Below are 17,662 nucleotides of genomic sequence, written 5' to 3'. Positions count from 1 at the left end.
GTCTCTTTCTGTGCTATATCATTCCATGATTCTACAGTTTAGAGAATTCATCGCTATTCAATCTTGAAACATGGTCTTCTGAAGGCATCAATAAGGAGGTGGTAATTAAACCTGAAGGTAATTCATATTTATTGAGAAGTAAAAGATACTGAAATCCAGAGAATGCTTTTACTAAAAGCAAAACAGAGTTTTTCAGGTTCTGAATATCCTCTGCATTAGGATCTAGCGTAAGTTGTCAGTTGTAGCTCGCCATCACCTAAATCAGTAGGTTGTGTGTTCAAATCTCATTCCAGAGATTTAGTACATAATCTAGACAGACACTTGAGGTCAGTAGTGAGGGATGGCTGCATTGTTGGAGCTGGTGTCTTTTGGATGAGACAGTGAACTAAGACCATGTCTCTTTTCTCAGGTGGATGTGGAAGATCCCATGGCATTATTTCATAGATGAGTAAGGGACCTCTCCCCTGTGTTATAATATATATCCCTCAATCAACACCGAAAGACAGATTATCTGGTCGTCATCACGTCACTGTGTGTGGAACTTTGTTGTATGCAAATTGGCTGCTAGTCTTCCTAAATTACAGCATTGGCGACACTTGAAATGCACTTCATTAGCTGAAAAGTGCTTTGGAATGTCCAATGGACATGAATGGTGCCACGTAAATGCAAGTCCTTTCTATACATTCTAGTGGATTTTACTGCATATGTTCACTTTGAAAGATATTAAACACTAATACACAGGCCAGAAATTTGGGTGGAGGGCTAGTGGGTAATGTGAAGGAAATGTCTTGTGACTATTAGGGGCAATTTCATATATGTTTGTTTTTTCTAGTGGAGATTCATATTCTTGTATGCATATTTTCTATAAACCTGATCAAGCAGCTATGATCTGTATTTATTGTAAGTGAATCGGGAAGAATTAGTTATTTGTCTCTGAACTAATTGACGGTTCTCACTGAACAGGACAAAAAGATGTATGCCATGAGTGAAAGAGGTATTTCTTCTGAATTTACATTCCTGTATCTAGATTGAGGGGCATCCAAGCATAAGAGCACCTGTCCAAACTGGTTTGCATGCTTAGATAACTCACAATCATCAAAGACAGAAAAGAAAGATAACCTGCATTCAATTCTTAGAATCTATTCATTAACAGGTGTTGTCTCTAGCATCAGTCATACATGTCCTTCAGAATAGCAAGTTTCTTAAGGTTGGTGGAAATGACATAAAGCTACAGTTATCTCCCATTGAGTAGAAAAGCTTTCAGGTAAACTTTTAAAATTACTTTTTGGCTGCTCGACTTACTTTTTGCTAGGATATGGTTTCATGATTAGTTGTCATCTTCCAATACTGTATATCCAGACAGCAATTATTCATATTGCAAGCGTTTATGGTGAGTGTCAGAAAGTTGCTCAACTGTGTGAGCATCACAGATTAACCTGATCCTGTTAATACCTGAACTTCGCACATGTACGCTTCCAGCAAGTCACTGAATTATAATCAGAAGTGGAGGCCATGGCTGATTTTTTTTTTTAACCCCCTCCCCTTCCTCCTCTGTGTTTAGCACAGAAGATGGGCAGCCCAAAATGACCTTTCTATGGCCTGTGTCGTAAGCCCTCCCTTCCTTGGACTGTGATAATATAATATAATATATAATAGATATAATATAAACAGTTGCAAAATATAATGTAGCAACTAACAACTCAACAATATATTAAATCTGAATTTGTTCTGAATTTAAATCAATGTGGGATTAACATTTGGTGAATTATTATCTTGCCCTTTATCTCTAGAGTCAAGGTAGCCACTTTGGCATAGTATCTGGTACCAGTGATTGAAAGGAGAACCATAAATGTTGGAAATCAGCAACAAAAAGCAAAAATGCTAGAGTGAACCTGTGCAGAACATCCCCTAAACATTAACATATCATTTTGTTTCAGATTCCTGAAGAATCTAATTTCTCCCTCTAGCAACTTGTTTTTGTATCTGGTGACAAGGCTATGACTTAAGTGTCATTATTATAGTTGACAAACATTTGGCTGGTTGCAGATAATTTTAGTAACCAGTGCCATCTTAAAGGGTAGCATTGCAGGCCCATATTATCCAAGGTATAACTAGTGATCTTTTTACCCCTAAAGAGAATGGACAGCTGCCGCAAAATTTCATGTTGATGTTAATAAGGAAGAAATACTCCTTTGAAATGAATCTCCATCACGCCTCTATGCTTGCTTGTGTACCTCCCTGTTATTTTTTCCCACCTTCTCTCTCCCTGCCATCATTAGTAGTTATTTGCCTCCTAGGTTCATTTGACCCCCGCAGTATTCCATCTCATGATCCTCGATCTGGACCTCAGCATGATCCTCGCTCCCAACCTCCTGCTGCTCAGCAAGACCCTCGTGGAGGGTCTTACCCGAACGCACATCAACCAAACGCACCCATGGGTGAGAAAAACCTAGTCCATCTGCACTCTTAACTCTAGGTTGGCTCACAGTGTCTAGAAAATACATATTTCACAGAATACTGCTGAAGAGTTTGGTCCCAAGCTTTTACAGGATCACCAGAAGTTTACAGGTTGAGAGTATTGATGTAGATTCCTTCAACCGTGCATTTCTGAAGCAGATTAACACTAATTCTGTTAGCTGAACAGAATTATCAAACATATACAGTGGACATTCCCTCCATCCCTCAGTCCCTCAAAGATATTGACCAGGATTATTTAACATGTTGATACTAATGGACTATAAGAAAAATGTGTCAATATAATTTAATTTTGTGCCAGTATATGTTTTGTGTCATAATCTAAATTCACTACAAATTGACTCAACCACTACCAGACTATAGTGAAAATGTACTGTACACATCAAAATACTTTTATACAGACAAACTGCCAGATGTTCACCAGTTCAAGAGTTCAAAATAAGAAGTACAAGTCCAGTGTCCAAACAGTATTGAAGCCCTAATAACACTGTACTTTGAAGTATATATCAAGATCTTTTGCTACTTTTTCTCAATTCCCACTGCTCCCCAGCACCCCTCCTGCCTTCCCTAGTCTCCTACCCTCCAAGTAGTGTGGACAGTAGCTCTTAACTCCTTAAGGAGCCCTTAGCTCCTAACATTTCAGCAGTTAGTATTTTAGAATGCTCTTTTCGAGGACTTTTAACTACATCAGTAATTTTGCAAGGCTGTCCAGTAGAAGACCCAAATTCAGGAAGACAGAGAAATACTGACTCTCTTCATTTTGGGCTACAACAAACCTATTAGACCCATTGGCAGAATTCATCTTTATTTGGCTCATCATTACGTCACTGGTCTGTGACCATTTTTAAGGAAGGGCCAGACTCTGTGAGCCAACCTATAATCCCTTTAACTTGTAGTTACTTTGTTCTGTGAGGCAGTTCTTGTAAATTGTAATTTATTGTTTCTTTTGAACTTGTTTCATTTTAAATATTTAATCAGTTTTAATTTAAACAATATCACTGCATGTTCTAAATTAATGGGATTAATAACTTTTTAATTTGTGATGTGCAGCTTCTAATTGTGCTAAAATAGACATATTGTCATTGATATAAGGAACTGAAGATCTTTTATAACATTGCTATGTTATTGTGTAGGAAAGTTTGTGGAATATGTTTGTCGCATACCTGTAGAATTTAGATATATTTATCTTTGAATGGTGTGCCTGAGATGTTGTAAAACATACTAATTTTTGGTAACTAATGTTGTCTCTCTTGACCTTTGTAAGATTTCTACAGTGTTTCTTACATCTTTGTAAGATTTCTGCCGAAGGGTCATGAAGACTCGAAACGTTAACTGATTTCTTCTCCACCGATGCTGCCAGACCTGCTGAGTTTTTACAGGTAATTCTGTTTTTGTTTTGGATTTCCAGCATCCGCAGTAGCTTTTAGCTTTTTGTTTTTATTTCTACAGTGAGGTTGTTTTCATGCCTAATTATCTACTAGGTTTAATTGATGTAGATTAGATATCCTGCCTCAGTTAAGATATAGAGGTAAATAGACACACTTCAATGAGAGGCCTTTAGGCATGCTATAACAAAGAAAAAATTATTTTAAAATAAAAGCAAAAAACTGTGGATGCTGGAAATCTAAAATAAAAATAAAAATACCCGAAAAAACTCAGCAGGTCTGACAGCATCTGCGGAGAGGAATACAGTTAACGTTTCGAGTCCGTATGACTCTTCAACAGAACTAAGTTAAAATAGAAGAGAGGTGAAATATAAGCTGGTTTAAGGTGGGGGGGCGGGTGGGACAGGTAGAGCTGGATAGAGGGCCAGTGATAGGTGGAGATTGCCAAAAGATGTCATTGACAAAAGGACAAAGAGGTGTTGACGGTGGTGATATTAGCTAAGAAATGTGCTAATAGGTGACATTAAGGGTAAAAAGCAGGATGAGCAAGGTACAGATAGCCCGGGTGGGGTGGGGTGGGGGTAAGGGATCAAAATAGGCTAAAAGGTAGAGATAAAACAATGCATGGAAATATATTTGAAAATAATGGAAATAGGTGGGAAAAGAAAAATCTATATAAATTATTGGAAAAAAGGGGGATCAGAAAGGGGGTGGGGATGGAGGAGAGAGTTCATGATCTAAAGTTGTTGAACTCAATATTCAGTCCGGATGGCTATAAAGTGCCTAGTCGGAAGATGAGGTGCTGCTCCTCCAGTTTGCGTTAAGCTTCACTGGAACATTGCAGCAGGCCAAGGACGGACATGTGGGCATGAGAGCAGGGTGGTGTGTTGAAATGGCAAGCGACAGGGAGGTCTGGGTCATGCAGGCAGACCGAAGATGTTCCACAAAGCGGTCACCCAGTCTGAGTTTGGTCTCTCCAATGTAGAGGAAACCGCATTGGGAGCAGTGAATGCAGTAGACCAAATTGAGGGAAGTGCAAGTGAAATGCTGCTTCACTTGAAAGGAGTGTTTGGGCCCTTGGACGGTGAGGAAGGGGGAAGTAAAGGGGCAGGTGTTGCACCTTCTGCGGTTGCATGGGAAGGTGCTGTTGGAGGGGGTTGAGGTGTAGGGGGTGATGGAGTGGACCAGGATGTCCCAGAGGGAACGATCCCTGCGGAATGCTGCCAGGGGGAGTGAAGGGAAGATGTGTTTGGTGGTGGTATCATGCTGGAGTTGGCAGAAATGGCAGAGGATGATCCTTTGAATGCGGAGGCTGGTGGGGTGATAAGTGAGGACAAGGGGGACCCTATCGTGGTTCTGGGAGGGAGAGGAAGGTGTGAGGGCGGATGCGCGGGAGATGGGCCGGACACGGTTGAGTGCCCTGTCAACCACCGTGGATGGAAAACCTCGGTTAAGGAAGAAGGAAGACATGTCAGAGGAACTGTTTTTGAAGGTAGCATCATCAGAACAGATGCGACGGAGGCGAAGGAACTGAGAGAATGGGATGGAGTCCTTACAGGAAGCTGGGTGTGAGGAGCTGTAGTCAAGGTAGCTGTGGGAATCGGTAGGCTTGTAATGAATATTGGTGGACAGTCTATCATCAGAAATTGAGACAGAGAGGTCAAGGAAGGGAAGGGAAGTGTCAGAGATGAACCATGTGAAAATGGTGGAGGGGTGGAAATTGGAAGCAAAATTAATAAATTTTTCCAGGTCCAGACGAGTGCATGAAGCAGCACCAAAGCAGTCATCGATGTACCAGAGAAAGAGTTGTGGGAGGGGGCCTGAGTAGAACTGGAACAAAGAATGTTCCACATATCCTATAAAGAGACAAGCATAACTGGGGCCCGTGTGGGTACCCATAGCCACACCTTTTATTTGGAGTAAGTGAGACGAGTTTAAGGAGAAATTGTTCAGTGAGAGAACAAGCTGAGCCAGATGGAGGAGAGTAGTGGTGGATAGGGATTGTTCGGTCCTCTGTTCGAGGAAGAAGCAGAGAGCCCTCAGACCATCCCGGTTGGGGATGGAGGTGTAGAAGGTTTGGACGTCCATGATGAAGAGGAGGCGGTTGGGGCCAGGGAACTGGAAATTATTGATATGATGTAGGATGTCAGAGGAATTGTGGATGTAGGTGGGAAGGGACTGGACAAGGGGAGAGAGAATGAAGTCAAGATAGCAAGAAATGAGTTCCATGGGGCAGGAACAGGCTGACATGATTGGTCTGTCGGGACAGTCCTGTTTGTGGATTTTGGGTCGGAGGTAGAAGCGGGCTGTCCGAGGTTGGGAGACTGAGGTTGGAAGCTGTGGAAGGAAGATCTCCAGAGGAGATGAGGTCAGTAACAGTCTTGGAAACAATGGCTTGAATAAATTATTTTACTTTGATGATTAAAAAAACGGCTATAAGCAGTGAAAAATAATCAAAGTTGGTCCAAACCCCTTGCAGAGCATGATTGATTTTGCAGTTGAGATTTATATTTCACACAGCCATTAATTTATTATGGGTTGTGGCTTTAGCCCATCTACTATCACAAGACTCAGTATCTGTTAGGAGCCTTTTTCTTTCTTGTTCATGGGATATAGGCATTGCTGACAATACAACATTTATTACCCATCTCTAATTGCTCGTGAGAATGTGATGGGCTTCTTAAAACAGCTATAGTTCCTGTGATGCAGGTATAGCCAGAGTACAGTTATCTTGATGCAGCGATGATAAAGGAATGACTATGCATTTCCAGACCTGAATGCTGTGTGTCTTGGAGGGGAACTCGATAGATGGCAATGTTCTCATGAACTGGCTGCTCTTATACTTCAAGATGGTAAAGTTCGCGGATTTAGAAGTTGCTGTCAAAGAAGCCTTGGCGGGTTGCTGTGAGGTATATTGTAGATTCCATACAATGCACCGATGATGGAGGGAGCGAATGTTTATGGTAGTGGTTGAGGTGCCAGTCAAGTGAGCTGCTTTGTCCTGGATGATATTGAGCTTCTTGAGTGTTGTTGGAGCTGTAATCATTCAGGCAAGTGGAAAGTGAGGGAACCAGGAGATGAGTTGTTTGACACACAATACCTAATCTCTTGACTTACTCTGTGGTTGATGCAGGTTTCTGATCAATTGTGACCTCCATCACTCTACCCAAGGATGTTGATTGAAAGGGATTCAGTGATAGTAATGTCATTAAATGTCATGGGAGGTAGTTGGATGCACTCCTGTCTCATTGCCTGGCATTTGTGTGGCGCAAATATTACTTTCCACTTATCAGCTTAAACCTGAACATTGTCCAGGTCTTGTTGTATGTAGGCACTTCGTTACCTGAGGAGTTGCAAATGGAATAGATGCTCTGCAATCATCAGCGAAACTCCCACTTCTGACCATATGGTGGAGAGAATGTCGTTGATGAAGCAGCTGAATATGGTTGGGCCTAGGACACTACACTGAGGAATTCTTGCAGCGATGTCTTGGGCTGAGATGATTGGCCTCCCAACAGCAGCAACCATCTTCTGTTGTGCTAGGTATGACTCCAGTTAATATAGAATTTTCCCCTGATTCCCATTGACTTTAATTCTACAAAGGCTGTTTGATGCCACAATTGGTCAACTTCTGCCTTGAGGTAAAGGGCTGTCTTTTGCCTCAGCTCTTGATTTCCGCTCTTTGGCCCATGTTTATATCAAGCCAGTAATGAAGTCTGTAGCTGAGTGGACCTGTGGAACCCAAACTGAACATCGATGAACAAGTTTTTGGTGAGTAATTGCTTCTTGATAGCACTGTTCACAATTCCTTCCATCACCTGATGATTGACAGTAGACTGATGAGGCGTTAAATTGGCTGGATTGGATTTGACCTGCCTTTTGTGGATGGGACATACTTTCCACTTTGTCGAGTAGTTGCAAATATTGTAGCAGTACTGACACCTTGGCTAGAGGTGCAGTTGGTTCTGGAGCACAAGTCCTGAGCACTACATCCAAATTGTTGTCAGAGCCCATAGCCTTTGCTAAATCCAGTGCACTCAGATGTTTCTCTATATCACGTGGAGTGATCTGAATTGGCTGAAAACTGACATCTGACACAGTGGGGTCCTTGGAAGGAGGCAGAGATGGATCAACCATACAACACTTATGACTGAAGAGGGTTGCAAATTCTTCAACCTTGATTTTTGCACATGAATGCTTACCTCAGTCATGATTGAGGATGGGGATGTTCATGAAACCTCCCCCTCCCATTCATTGCTTAATTGACAACTGCTGTTCATGACTGGATGTGGTGGATTGGACATTGTTGATCTGACCTATTGGTAATGGGATCACTTGGATCTGTCCAAAGAATGCTGTTTTTGACATTATACATGCCATGTTGGGATTTGAACTCATGCTAATCCAGATCTCGCGGTTACTAGTCCAGTAACATGTACCTGATGTGTGTCTCCGATATGTTTTTAGCCATATACACTAATTTTTGTAGCACCTTTATATATGCTCGTGCAGTATAATTAAATGTATTTTCCTGTACATATTTACTTAAAGTACAATTGCCACCATCCAGTAACCAAGGAAGGAGAGCACGTACAGCATGAATCACAAAAAGTTAACGTACAGGTACAGCCAGTAATTAGAAAGGCGAATGGAATGTTGGCATTTATTGCAAGGGTGGGTGGAGTATTAAAATAGAGAAGTCTTGCTGCAATTGTACAGGGCATTGGTGAGGCCGCACCTAAAGTATTGTGTACAGTTTTGATGTCCTTGTTTAACGAGGGATATACTTGCATTTGAAGCAGTTCAGAGAAGATTCGCTTGGCTGTTTCCTGGAATGTGGGTTTGTCTTGGGTTGGGCAGGTTGGACCTGTACTCATTGGAGTTTAGAAGAATGAGAAGTGATTTTTTTTTGAGATATATAAGATTGTGAGGGGAATTGACAGGCTAGATGCTGAGAGGCTGTTTCCCCTCATGAAGGAGTCGAGAACTAGGAGGCACAGTTTTAAAATAAGGGGTCTCCCATTTAAGATGGAGATGAGGAGGAATTTCTTCTAGACTTTGGAATTCTGTTCCACAGAGAGCAGTGGAGGCTGGGTCATTGAATATATTCAAGGCTGAGTTAGACAGGTTTTTGATCTACAAGGGAGTCAGAAGCTATGGAGGGTTGGAGGGCAGGCGGGAAAGTGCAGTTAAGGTCACAATCAGATCAACCATAATCTTTTTGAATGGTGGAGCATGCTTGATAGGCCGAATGGCCTACTTCTCCTATTTCTTATGATTTATCGAAGAAAATTCACAGACCTTGCTTTTATCTTACCATTTTACCAGACTGCACAAAAAGGTTAAAATTCACATGCAGGCACCACAGAAATTGGATTTTTGAGATTGCATCACCAATTTATTGTCTAATTAGAAATGCAGTTTGGCATACCTGGATTCCCAATTAGCTACGTTTCTTAGAGATGCCTAAACTCCCCTTCTCCTGAGGGTTGATGGTAATTTGCATTTAATGTTCTTTATCACCCTTCGAGTTCTCATTTAATTAGGTTACCTTGGTGTATACTTTGTTAAAGCTTCTGAAGCATTGTTTGAAGTAGATTAGCCCTCTAAGAGCAAGCTACCTGCAAATGTCAGCTTGACTCAGTGATGAGCGACATAGTTGAAGTTAAATCCCTGCAGAAGGACTTGGATTGACACTTCATTTAAGTATGGAAGTATTCTCAGAGGTGCAGTTTTAGAATTAGATTCAAGTGAATGGAAAAAAATGAAGGCCTTATTTAAAGAAGAGCAAGGAGTTTGCCTGGTTTACGAGAAACAAATTAACTGCTCTTCTGATTGCTGTTTGTAGAACATTGCTTTGTGCAAATTGGCTGCTGTATTTGCCTACATAATTAACTGCACTTCAAAAGGATGAAACATTTTTGGAATTCCAGTGCTCTTTCTCTCTCTCTCTATATAAAATGGTAGTTTGATTGCAATAGTAAGAGGAGTTCAGGTATGGCCAATGCAGTTTGACTTTTGTTTCCATTAGTTTTGCTGTGATTGCCTTTAACATTAGCCCTGCAAAGCTATGCCAAAAATTATAGCCTGTAGAAAATAATGCGCAAGTTTAATTTGGGCGGGTTGTTTTGAAGATGGGAAAAAACCTTTGATCAATTTAATATATATTTGGCACGCAGATTGACAATTACAGTTCTCTATTATGTTGCTATAACCTAGTGTAATAGATCCTCAATATGCTGGAAGCAAAATGCAGTATGTAATAATTAGTGTTATAATCTACAAGTTATATAACGAGGAAATGGAATCTACTGGAAATTAGATCTGGAAAGCTATTTAAAGTCAAACTAATTTTCTAATTTGTGTTTAGGCACTAGAGATCCCAGAGGTATCGATTCAAGAGGTATTGACACCAGAGGACCGGGGCCAGGGCCAGGACCAGGACCAGGGCCAGGACCAAACCAAGGCCCAGTCTCAAACCCAAGAGGACCAATGGCAGGAGGGCTACAAGTTCCAGGCCCAGGCACTCATCAAATAGGGAATAGTGGCCCTCAGGGATCCCAGCAACCTGTTCCACCTCGACAGGTAGGGGAGTTAGACTTGTTGCCAGTGAACCATCCTTTTTGAAGGAATTAAAAGTGATTCAAATTATGTTTATTTTGTCATGAAAAATACTTTTTTCAATTTGATACATACTGGATAGAGATCCCCATTTATTTTCTTAAGATCATGACATCTCTTCCTCTTGCAGCTGAGATACATATAAACGCTAGATAAATCTACGCAATAACTCAGCAATATGATGCACTAGTTTTCCGGTATGCAATATGCATCAAATCAAAAACTCAAGATTATCCTTCCTACTACGGTATTGCATACCGGAAAACTAGTGCATCATATCGCTGAGTTATTGCGTAGATTTATCTAGTGTTTACGTGGTTTAACCGGCTCAACCACCTTCAGAGGCATCTTTCTGAATACCTTACTCAACTTTATGGTGGTGTCTTAGTCAATATCACTTCAAATTATTTTCCTCATTTTACCGGTGTGGAGGTGTGATTGTTCCTTCGACTATTAGATGCAGCCCTATTTGGAAAAACTCTGCTACATATCATGCATTTGCTTTAGTACGTTGTGAAGAAACTCTAGTGCAATGGTAAGTTCGTTGCAGCAGATATAGTATAGCAGATTGCACTACTGTATCTTCCGTAATGTAAAGATGGGTCTGAGCAGGTTGGATTGAATATTTGATTACATTTAATTGATGTAGTTGTTAAGGAGTGGCTTCATGTTTTCAGTCTCTACCTGCTGCACTTTTAACCATTCTTGAATAATGATCCTGACAACATTAGGATCCAAGCTACTCTTGATACCATCCTAACCTATCAAATACACTTGAGATGCTTAGTCTAGTTATTGTTGCCCTTTTGTTAAGCTGAAAACCCTCTTGGTTCATTATGAATCATATGTGTGATCTCAGATTTAAAATATAGCCTTTGTGTATGATTGATGTGTGTGCATGATTGATGTCCAATTGTGACTGTAATACCTTCTCAGCGTGCAAGGTGCTACCTCCCATTAGGAAAAATGCCCTCAACAAACGGTAGTGATGCATTATTGAGCTTCTGGAATTCAAATTCCAACCTTGTGTGCTATTCAGATTTGCTTGTGATAATTGCATGGTTCTTTGTCTTTGGAATGCTTTGTAACAGAGGAGTGTTTGTCTCTAAGAATTGGAGCTGTCCTGGAGATTTATTTTGTTCAGAACCTATTTTCTTGCAAGGCCTAGTGACATTATTGTCATTTGTGATGGTTAAGACCTTGTTGCTGAATTTATGAAGCACTTCAGAAAATGTTTTCATGTGGTTCTTCTTACTAGTGAACATTGCAGTGAGGCATTTCTGTGGAAGTCTTCTGAGAGCATGCTTAGACAATTGAAAGAAATATGTTTTGGTGTTTACCTGCAGTTCTTGCTCTCCTGCCTCTCAGGGTCCTGCTCATGCTGTGGCTGGAGGTCAGCCTGGAGGATTCAGTCCTGCTCAGACTCAAGTAACACCACAGGACCATGAGAAGGTTAGTGCTGAAACTATGGAGGGGAGAGTGAAATTGTAGACCTTGATTTACATCTAATTAATTTTCACAAATAGGTTTTCAGTATTTAACTTAGTGTACCAAGCTAGTGTTGATTCAACCAAACATACATTGTGTTCTGTGCAGAATGGGCTGCTTTTATGTTTCACCTAAACTCAACTTCCTGTACGTTTTGTAAAGATGTGTTGGAGCTTTACAGGGATAGGAAGTTGGAATATGCATTTTAGTTTTCTCTGTGCAGGGGGGAGAAACTCGTGATAATACTTCCTGGACTATTGCTTGCTACCTACGATTGTTTCAAGAGCCACATTAGCCCCAGGCCTAAATCAGAAAGATGCTGACTGGAAAATATAATGCCACTGTGCACAACTGCTTGAAGAGCTTTTGGCACTAGACACTTCAACTAGAGTTAGTCCTACACATTGCACTCCAGAAGATGAGATTTCATATACTGTTTTCACAACCTGAAGTATTTCAAAATGTTTTTAATCACTCATATGGTTTCTAACTTTCAAAATCCTTGAAGCAATTTGTGATGTAAATTTGGGTAGTTTTTAATTTGTGGGGGGAATACATACAACCAAAATGACTAGCAATTTCTTGTATAATTTGGTCAGATATTAGTAGCATGTTTTGACTATAGTTGTGTCACACTTGAGTAACATCACTTCACCAAACAGTGCATTCTTTCTAATTTATTTATTCTCCAGGAGCAAATAGGAATTGGCTGGTGTATACCATACAAAAGTTAAAGGTTTGCCAAATGAGGCAAATAAAAATTAAGATTTTTTTTTAAATAGTGGAAATATGAAGATCAATGAATGTTCTGGACTTTGCATTTTTTTTCCACTTGCCTACCCATTTTCTTCTCCCAATGCAATGCAAGAGGGCAACTTGATTCTAAGATTATCACAGTTCTCATAACCCTGTCCTTAGTCAACTTCCGTACCCTTGCATTTTCAACAATGATCACCAGATAGCAGTTAGGAGTAGAATTCATGGGTGTGTTTTTCCTGCTTAATCTAGGATAACTGAGGCCATTAAATCTGCACCAGCTGAGAGCAGCAAATTCAATAAGAGACTCTGATTTGACATGGAAATTCCCTGGCCTATATAGCTCATCCTCTCACTAGCTTAACTACTTGCCCAGTTGCTAGACTTATTTTATGGATCAAGGGTATTTTGGGATAATTTTCACTTTTTCTTGTCTAAATCCGTGTAATGGGAGTCTGAGAGGATATATTGAACTTTGTCTATGGGAGGAATGGGACTGATGGATCAAATATGTGTTCTCATTCCAGACTTTCTTACGATTGATGAGCCAGAAAGTAGTAGTATGTGTTTTTCGTGTATCAATTTTTTTTCCCCATTTGACTTTCTTTTCTTCTGTTTGGTGCAGGCAGCACTGATTATGCAGGTACTCCAATTGACTCCAGAGCAGATTGCCATGCTTCCCCCGGAGCAAAGACAGAGCATCCTTATCCTGAAAGAACAGATTCAGAAATCTGCAGGAGCTCCTTGAGGTAAACTGGGGGAGAAGTTGCTAAATATCTGGTTAGGCCCAAAACAGAATGTAGAAAGATAATTGTGGTAGTATAATGAGGAATACTCGTTCCCAACCATGCCAAGTATCCCATAAAAAAAGGTAGTCAGCTAAATATATATATATAATATTTGTATGATTAGTTCAGTTTTCTGAAACTTTGCTTGATTTATTCTACTGGAGTGAAGAGAAAAACCTTAAAGTACCCTTTCCTCAGTAGATTAGATAGCTTGGATAGAGTACATAACGTGGCAGTTTGTACACAGCCTGTGAAAGGAGTGGACTTAATGGGTGGATTGAGTCTCATTCCATCCTTTCTTGTGACCCTCCAAAGATCTGTGACTTTTCAATTATCCAGAACAAGCTAAATTTTTGTTGTTCACTACATATTCTTTAAAGACTGAAATCTGAAGCAGTGCTTTGTTTCAGGCACTGAAGTTTTAGCTTACTCCATGGATGTTGGGTTAACCTAGCATCTTATTAACATACTTTTGGTTTTGTTCCCTGCATAATGAGAGAGTTAATCCTACCGGAATCCTAGTTCCAACCACATCCACAGCAAAGCTTGTCTGTAAACTGTGGCAAAGAGACACATGGGAGTACAAATTTGCAAAGGGCTACAGTTGAAGGGGACCCTTGACAGAGCTGAATGATCTGAAAGGGTTTCTTTCATGCTGCAGCATCCCAAATTGTAAGTTTGCTCTTGCTTAAAACAAACCAGTTAAACTAGGATAATTATTCTGAGATGAATGTTAAAATCTTTTTAAAATGTATTCATTCAAGCAATGGTAAGGCCAGTATTTATTGCCCATTCCCGATTTTCCCTTGAGAAGGTGGTTGTAATGAGCTGCTTTTTGATACCACTACAGTCCTTGTGAAGGTACTCGAAACAGTGACTTTCCGAAGAGATTTGGCACCCTGAGTTACTTGATAGGCTATTTCAGATGGCAATCTGAAAAACCATATAGGCCAGCCCTGATTAAAAACAGCAGATTTCTTTCCTAGGAGGGCATTAGTGAACCAAGTGGGTTTTTAATGACAACCCAGTAGTTACATGGCCTTCATTACTGATACTGGTTCTTCATTTTTAAAAATTTTAATATAAGCTGAATTTAAATTCCCTAGCCGCTGTGTTGGGATTTGAACTCCATTAGATCAGACCCCTGGATTACTCCTCCAGTAACATAACAAATATGCTACACAGACCTGTACATTTATACAAAGTAAAAAACCTATGCTTTAAAGTATAATCTGGAAATGCTGTATTCCATGCACTGGAGTCTCGAAATTTAGTTTGTTTGCTTTGGACATCAAACTTATACATGTCTGCAACTATGCATAAATTACTTTAATATAAGTCAAAAGTAGAGATCCCTAGAACTTTGTAGCGCTTAAAGCGTAATTTCTGCAGTGAATCCAGCAAATTCTTTGTCAAGAGAATGTAATTTGTCCAGGCGAGGGGAATCAGATTTGTTATAGCAATGTTGTTGTCGAGCCAGCCGTGAAAGGGGAACAACTCATTGATTTTTTTTCAACGTTTCCATGGGGGAAATGCTTGACATTTGGAAATACATTGATATGGACTGAACCTATGTCCCACCACTTGATGTCATCAAGTATTGGTATTCTGTGTGTAATGTGGCATCAGTTCCATCTGACAACAGTTTCTGAATTAGCAGCTTATAAAGCAATGCAGATTTTGAATGGAAAACTTTTCCTCTTTGCATCAAATATCATTATTGCCTTCCTTCTCTTCATCCACCACAGCAATACTGAAACAGAACAGCTCACAATGAGCCCCAGATTTTTCAGATCTGAGACCATAGAAATTCTATGACAAGATTGTCATCTTGGAGCAGGCTGACAAGTGCCCGAGTCCTGATGGACTTCATCCTAGGGTCTTAAAAGAAGTGGCTAGGGAGATAGTTGATGTGTTAGTTTTAGTTTTCCAAAATTCCCTCGATTCAGGGAAGGTTCCATTAGATTGAAAAATAGTGAATGTAACTCCTTTTTTCAAAAAGGGAGGGAGAAAGAAAGCAGGAAACTACAGGCCAGTTAGCTTAACATTTGTCATAGGGAAAATGTTGGAAGCTATTATTAAAGACATTATAACAGGGCACTTGGAAAAAATTCAAGGTAATCAGGCAGAGTCAGCATAGTTTTGTGAAAGGGAAATCATGTTTAACCAATTTATTAAAGTTCTTTGAAGAAGTAACGTATACCATGGATAAAGGGGAACTGGTGGATGCATTGTACTTTGCTTTCCAGAAAGCATTTGATTGAAGGTGCCACATCAGCGGTTACTGTGGAAGATGAAAGCTCATGGTGTAGGGGGTAACAAATTGGCATGGACAGAAGATTGGCTATCTAACAGGAAACAGAATGTAGGCATAAATGGGTGTTTTTCTGGTTGGCAAGATATAACAAGTGGTGTACCACAGGGATCAGTGCTGGGGCCTCAGCTTTTTGCAATTTATATAAATGACTTGGATGAAGGCACCAAAGCTATGGTTGCTAAACTTGCTGGTGAGAGAATTAAGTAGGATTGTAAGTTGTGAGGAGGACGTAAGGAGGCTACAAAGGGATATAGATAGGTTAAATGAATAGACAAAGAACTGACAAATGTAGTATAATGTGGGAAAATGTGAAATTGCCCATTATGGCAGGAAGGATAAAAAAGAAGCAAATTATCTAAATGGTGAGAGATTGCAGAACTCTTGAGATGCAGAGGGTTCTAGGTGTCCTAGTGCATGAATTGCAGCAAGGTACAGCAAGTAATTAGAAAAGCTAGCAGAATGTTATCGTTGCGAGGGAAATTGAATACAAAAGTAGGTTGTGCTTCAGTTATGCAGGACATAGATGAGACCACATCTGGAGTACTGTGTACAGTATTGGTCTCCTTATTTAAGGAAGGATGTAAGTACATTGGAAGCAGTTCAGAGAGGGTTTACTAGATTAATACCTGGAATGGGTGGATTGTCTTGTGAGGAAAGGTTGGACAGGCTGGGCTTGTATCTGCTTGAGTTTGGAAGAGTAAGAGGCAACTTGATTGAGTGAGTGGGCAAATATATGGCAGATGCAGTATAACATGGATAATTGTGAAGTTATCCACTTCGGCAGGAAAACAGAATGGAAGAGTATTATTTAAATGGTGGTAGGTTGGGAAACATTGATGTACAAAGGGACCTGAGTGTCCTTGTACATCAATCACTGAAAGCAAGTACGCAGGTGGAGCAAGCAGTTAAGAAGGTGAATGGTATGCTGGCCTTCATTCTGAGAGGACTTGAGTACAGGAGCAAGGATGTCTTACTGCAGCTGTAAAGGGCCTTGGTGTGACCACACCTGGAGTATTGTGTGCAGTTTTGGTCTCCTAACCTAAGAAAGGATATACTTGTCGTAGAGGGAGTGCAGTGAGGGCTCACTAGATTGACTCCTGGGATGGCAGGATTGTCATTATAAGGAGAGATCACCAGTACAATTAGCTATCAATAAACTGAAGCAAGAAGAGTGAGATCCAGTGACACGACATGAGCACAATAGAGTGGGGGAGAAAGTTGGCAGTTGTTTTTCCATCTGAGGAATCGCTGAGTGTTTGCAATCCCTAATAGAATTTTTATTATAGTATAACATGGCATGAGCTACAAAAATTATATTATGGGGTGACTTACATGTCAGATTGTTCATCTCATCCTCATAGCAATGTGCTGATTCTTGGCTGATGCAGACGCTTCATCTTTGTTAGTGTGTGTTTGGTTTGTAAGGTTGTTGCGATAAAGGAAACATAGAAAATAGGAAACATAGAAACTAGGAGCAGGAGTAGGCCATTCGGCCCTTGAGCCTGCTCCGCCGTTCATTATGATCATGGCTGATCATCCAACTTAATAGCCTCCTTCCGCTTTCTCCCCATATCCTTTGACCCCTTTCGCCCCAAGAGCTATATCTAACTCCTTCTTGAAAACATACAATGTTTTGGCCTCAACTACTTTCTGTGGTAGTGAATTCCACAGGCTCACCACTCTCTGAGTGAAGAAATTTCTCCTCATCTCAGTCCTAAATGATCTACCCCATATCCTCAGACTGTGACCCTGGTTCTGGACTCCCCCACCATCGGGAACATCCTTCCTGCATCTATCCTGTCTAGTCCTGTTAGAATTTTATAGGCTTCTAT

At 40.5% G+C, this 17,662-nt stretch overlaps 1 protein-coding gene across 5 annotated transcripts in view; it reads left to right on the top strand.

Moving 5' to 3' along the window:
* Nucleotides 1–17,662, top strand: part of cstf2 (cleavage stimulation factor, 3' pre-RNA, subunit 2) — an 81,928-nt gene that overhangs the window by 54,425 nt on the left and 9,841 nt on the right. For 3 of the 5 annotated variants that reach the window (XM_078547168.1, XM_078547167.1, XM_078547166.1), the window contains 4 exons: nucleotides 2,298–2,438; nucleotides 10,231–10,445; nucleotides 11,850–11,933; nucleotides 13,351–13,474. In XM_078547168.1, the coding sequence (XP_078403294.1) occupies nucleotides 2,298–2,438; nucleotides 10,231–10,445; nucleotides 11,850–11,933; nucleotides 13,351–13,473 (563 nt within the window). In that variant the 3' untranslated portion in view covers nucleotide 13,474. The remainder of the gene's footprint in view (nucleotides 1–2,297; nucleotides 2,439–10,230; nucleotides 10,446–11,849; nucleotides 11,934–13,350; nucleotides 13,475–17,662) is intronic. The other 2 variants (XM_078547170.1, XM_078547169.1) reach the window with 1 other exon arrangement.

This window comes from Cetorhinus maximus, chromosome 8, assembly GCF_964194155.1.
Source record: "Cetorhinus maximus chromosome 8, sCetMax3.hap1.1, whole genome shotgun sequence".
In the NCBI taxonomy this organism is placed as follows: Eukaryota; Metazoa; Chordata; class Chondrichthyes; order Lamniformes; family Cetorhinidae; genus Cetorhinus; species Cetorhinus maximus.
This window is presented reverse-complemented; position numbering and strand designations above follow the sequence as displayed.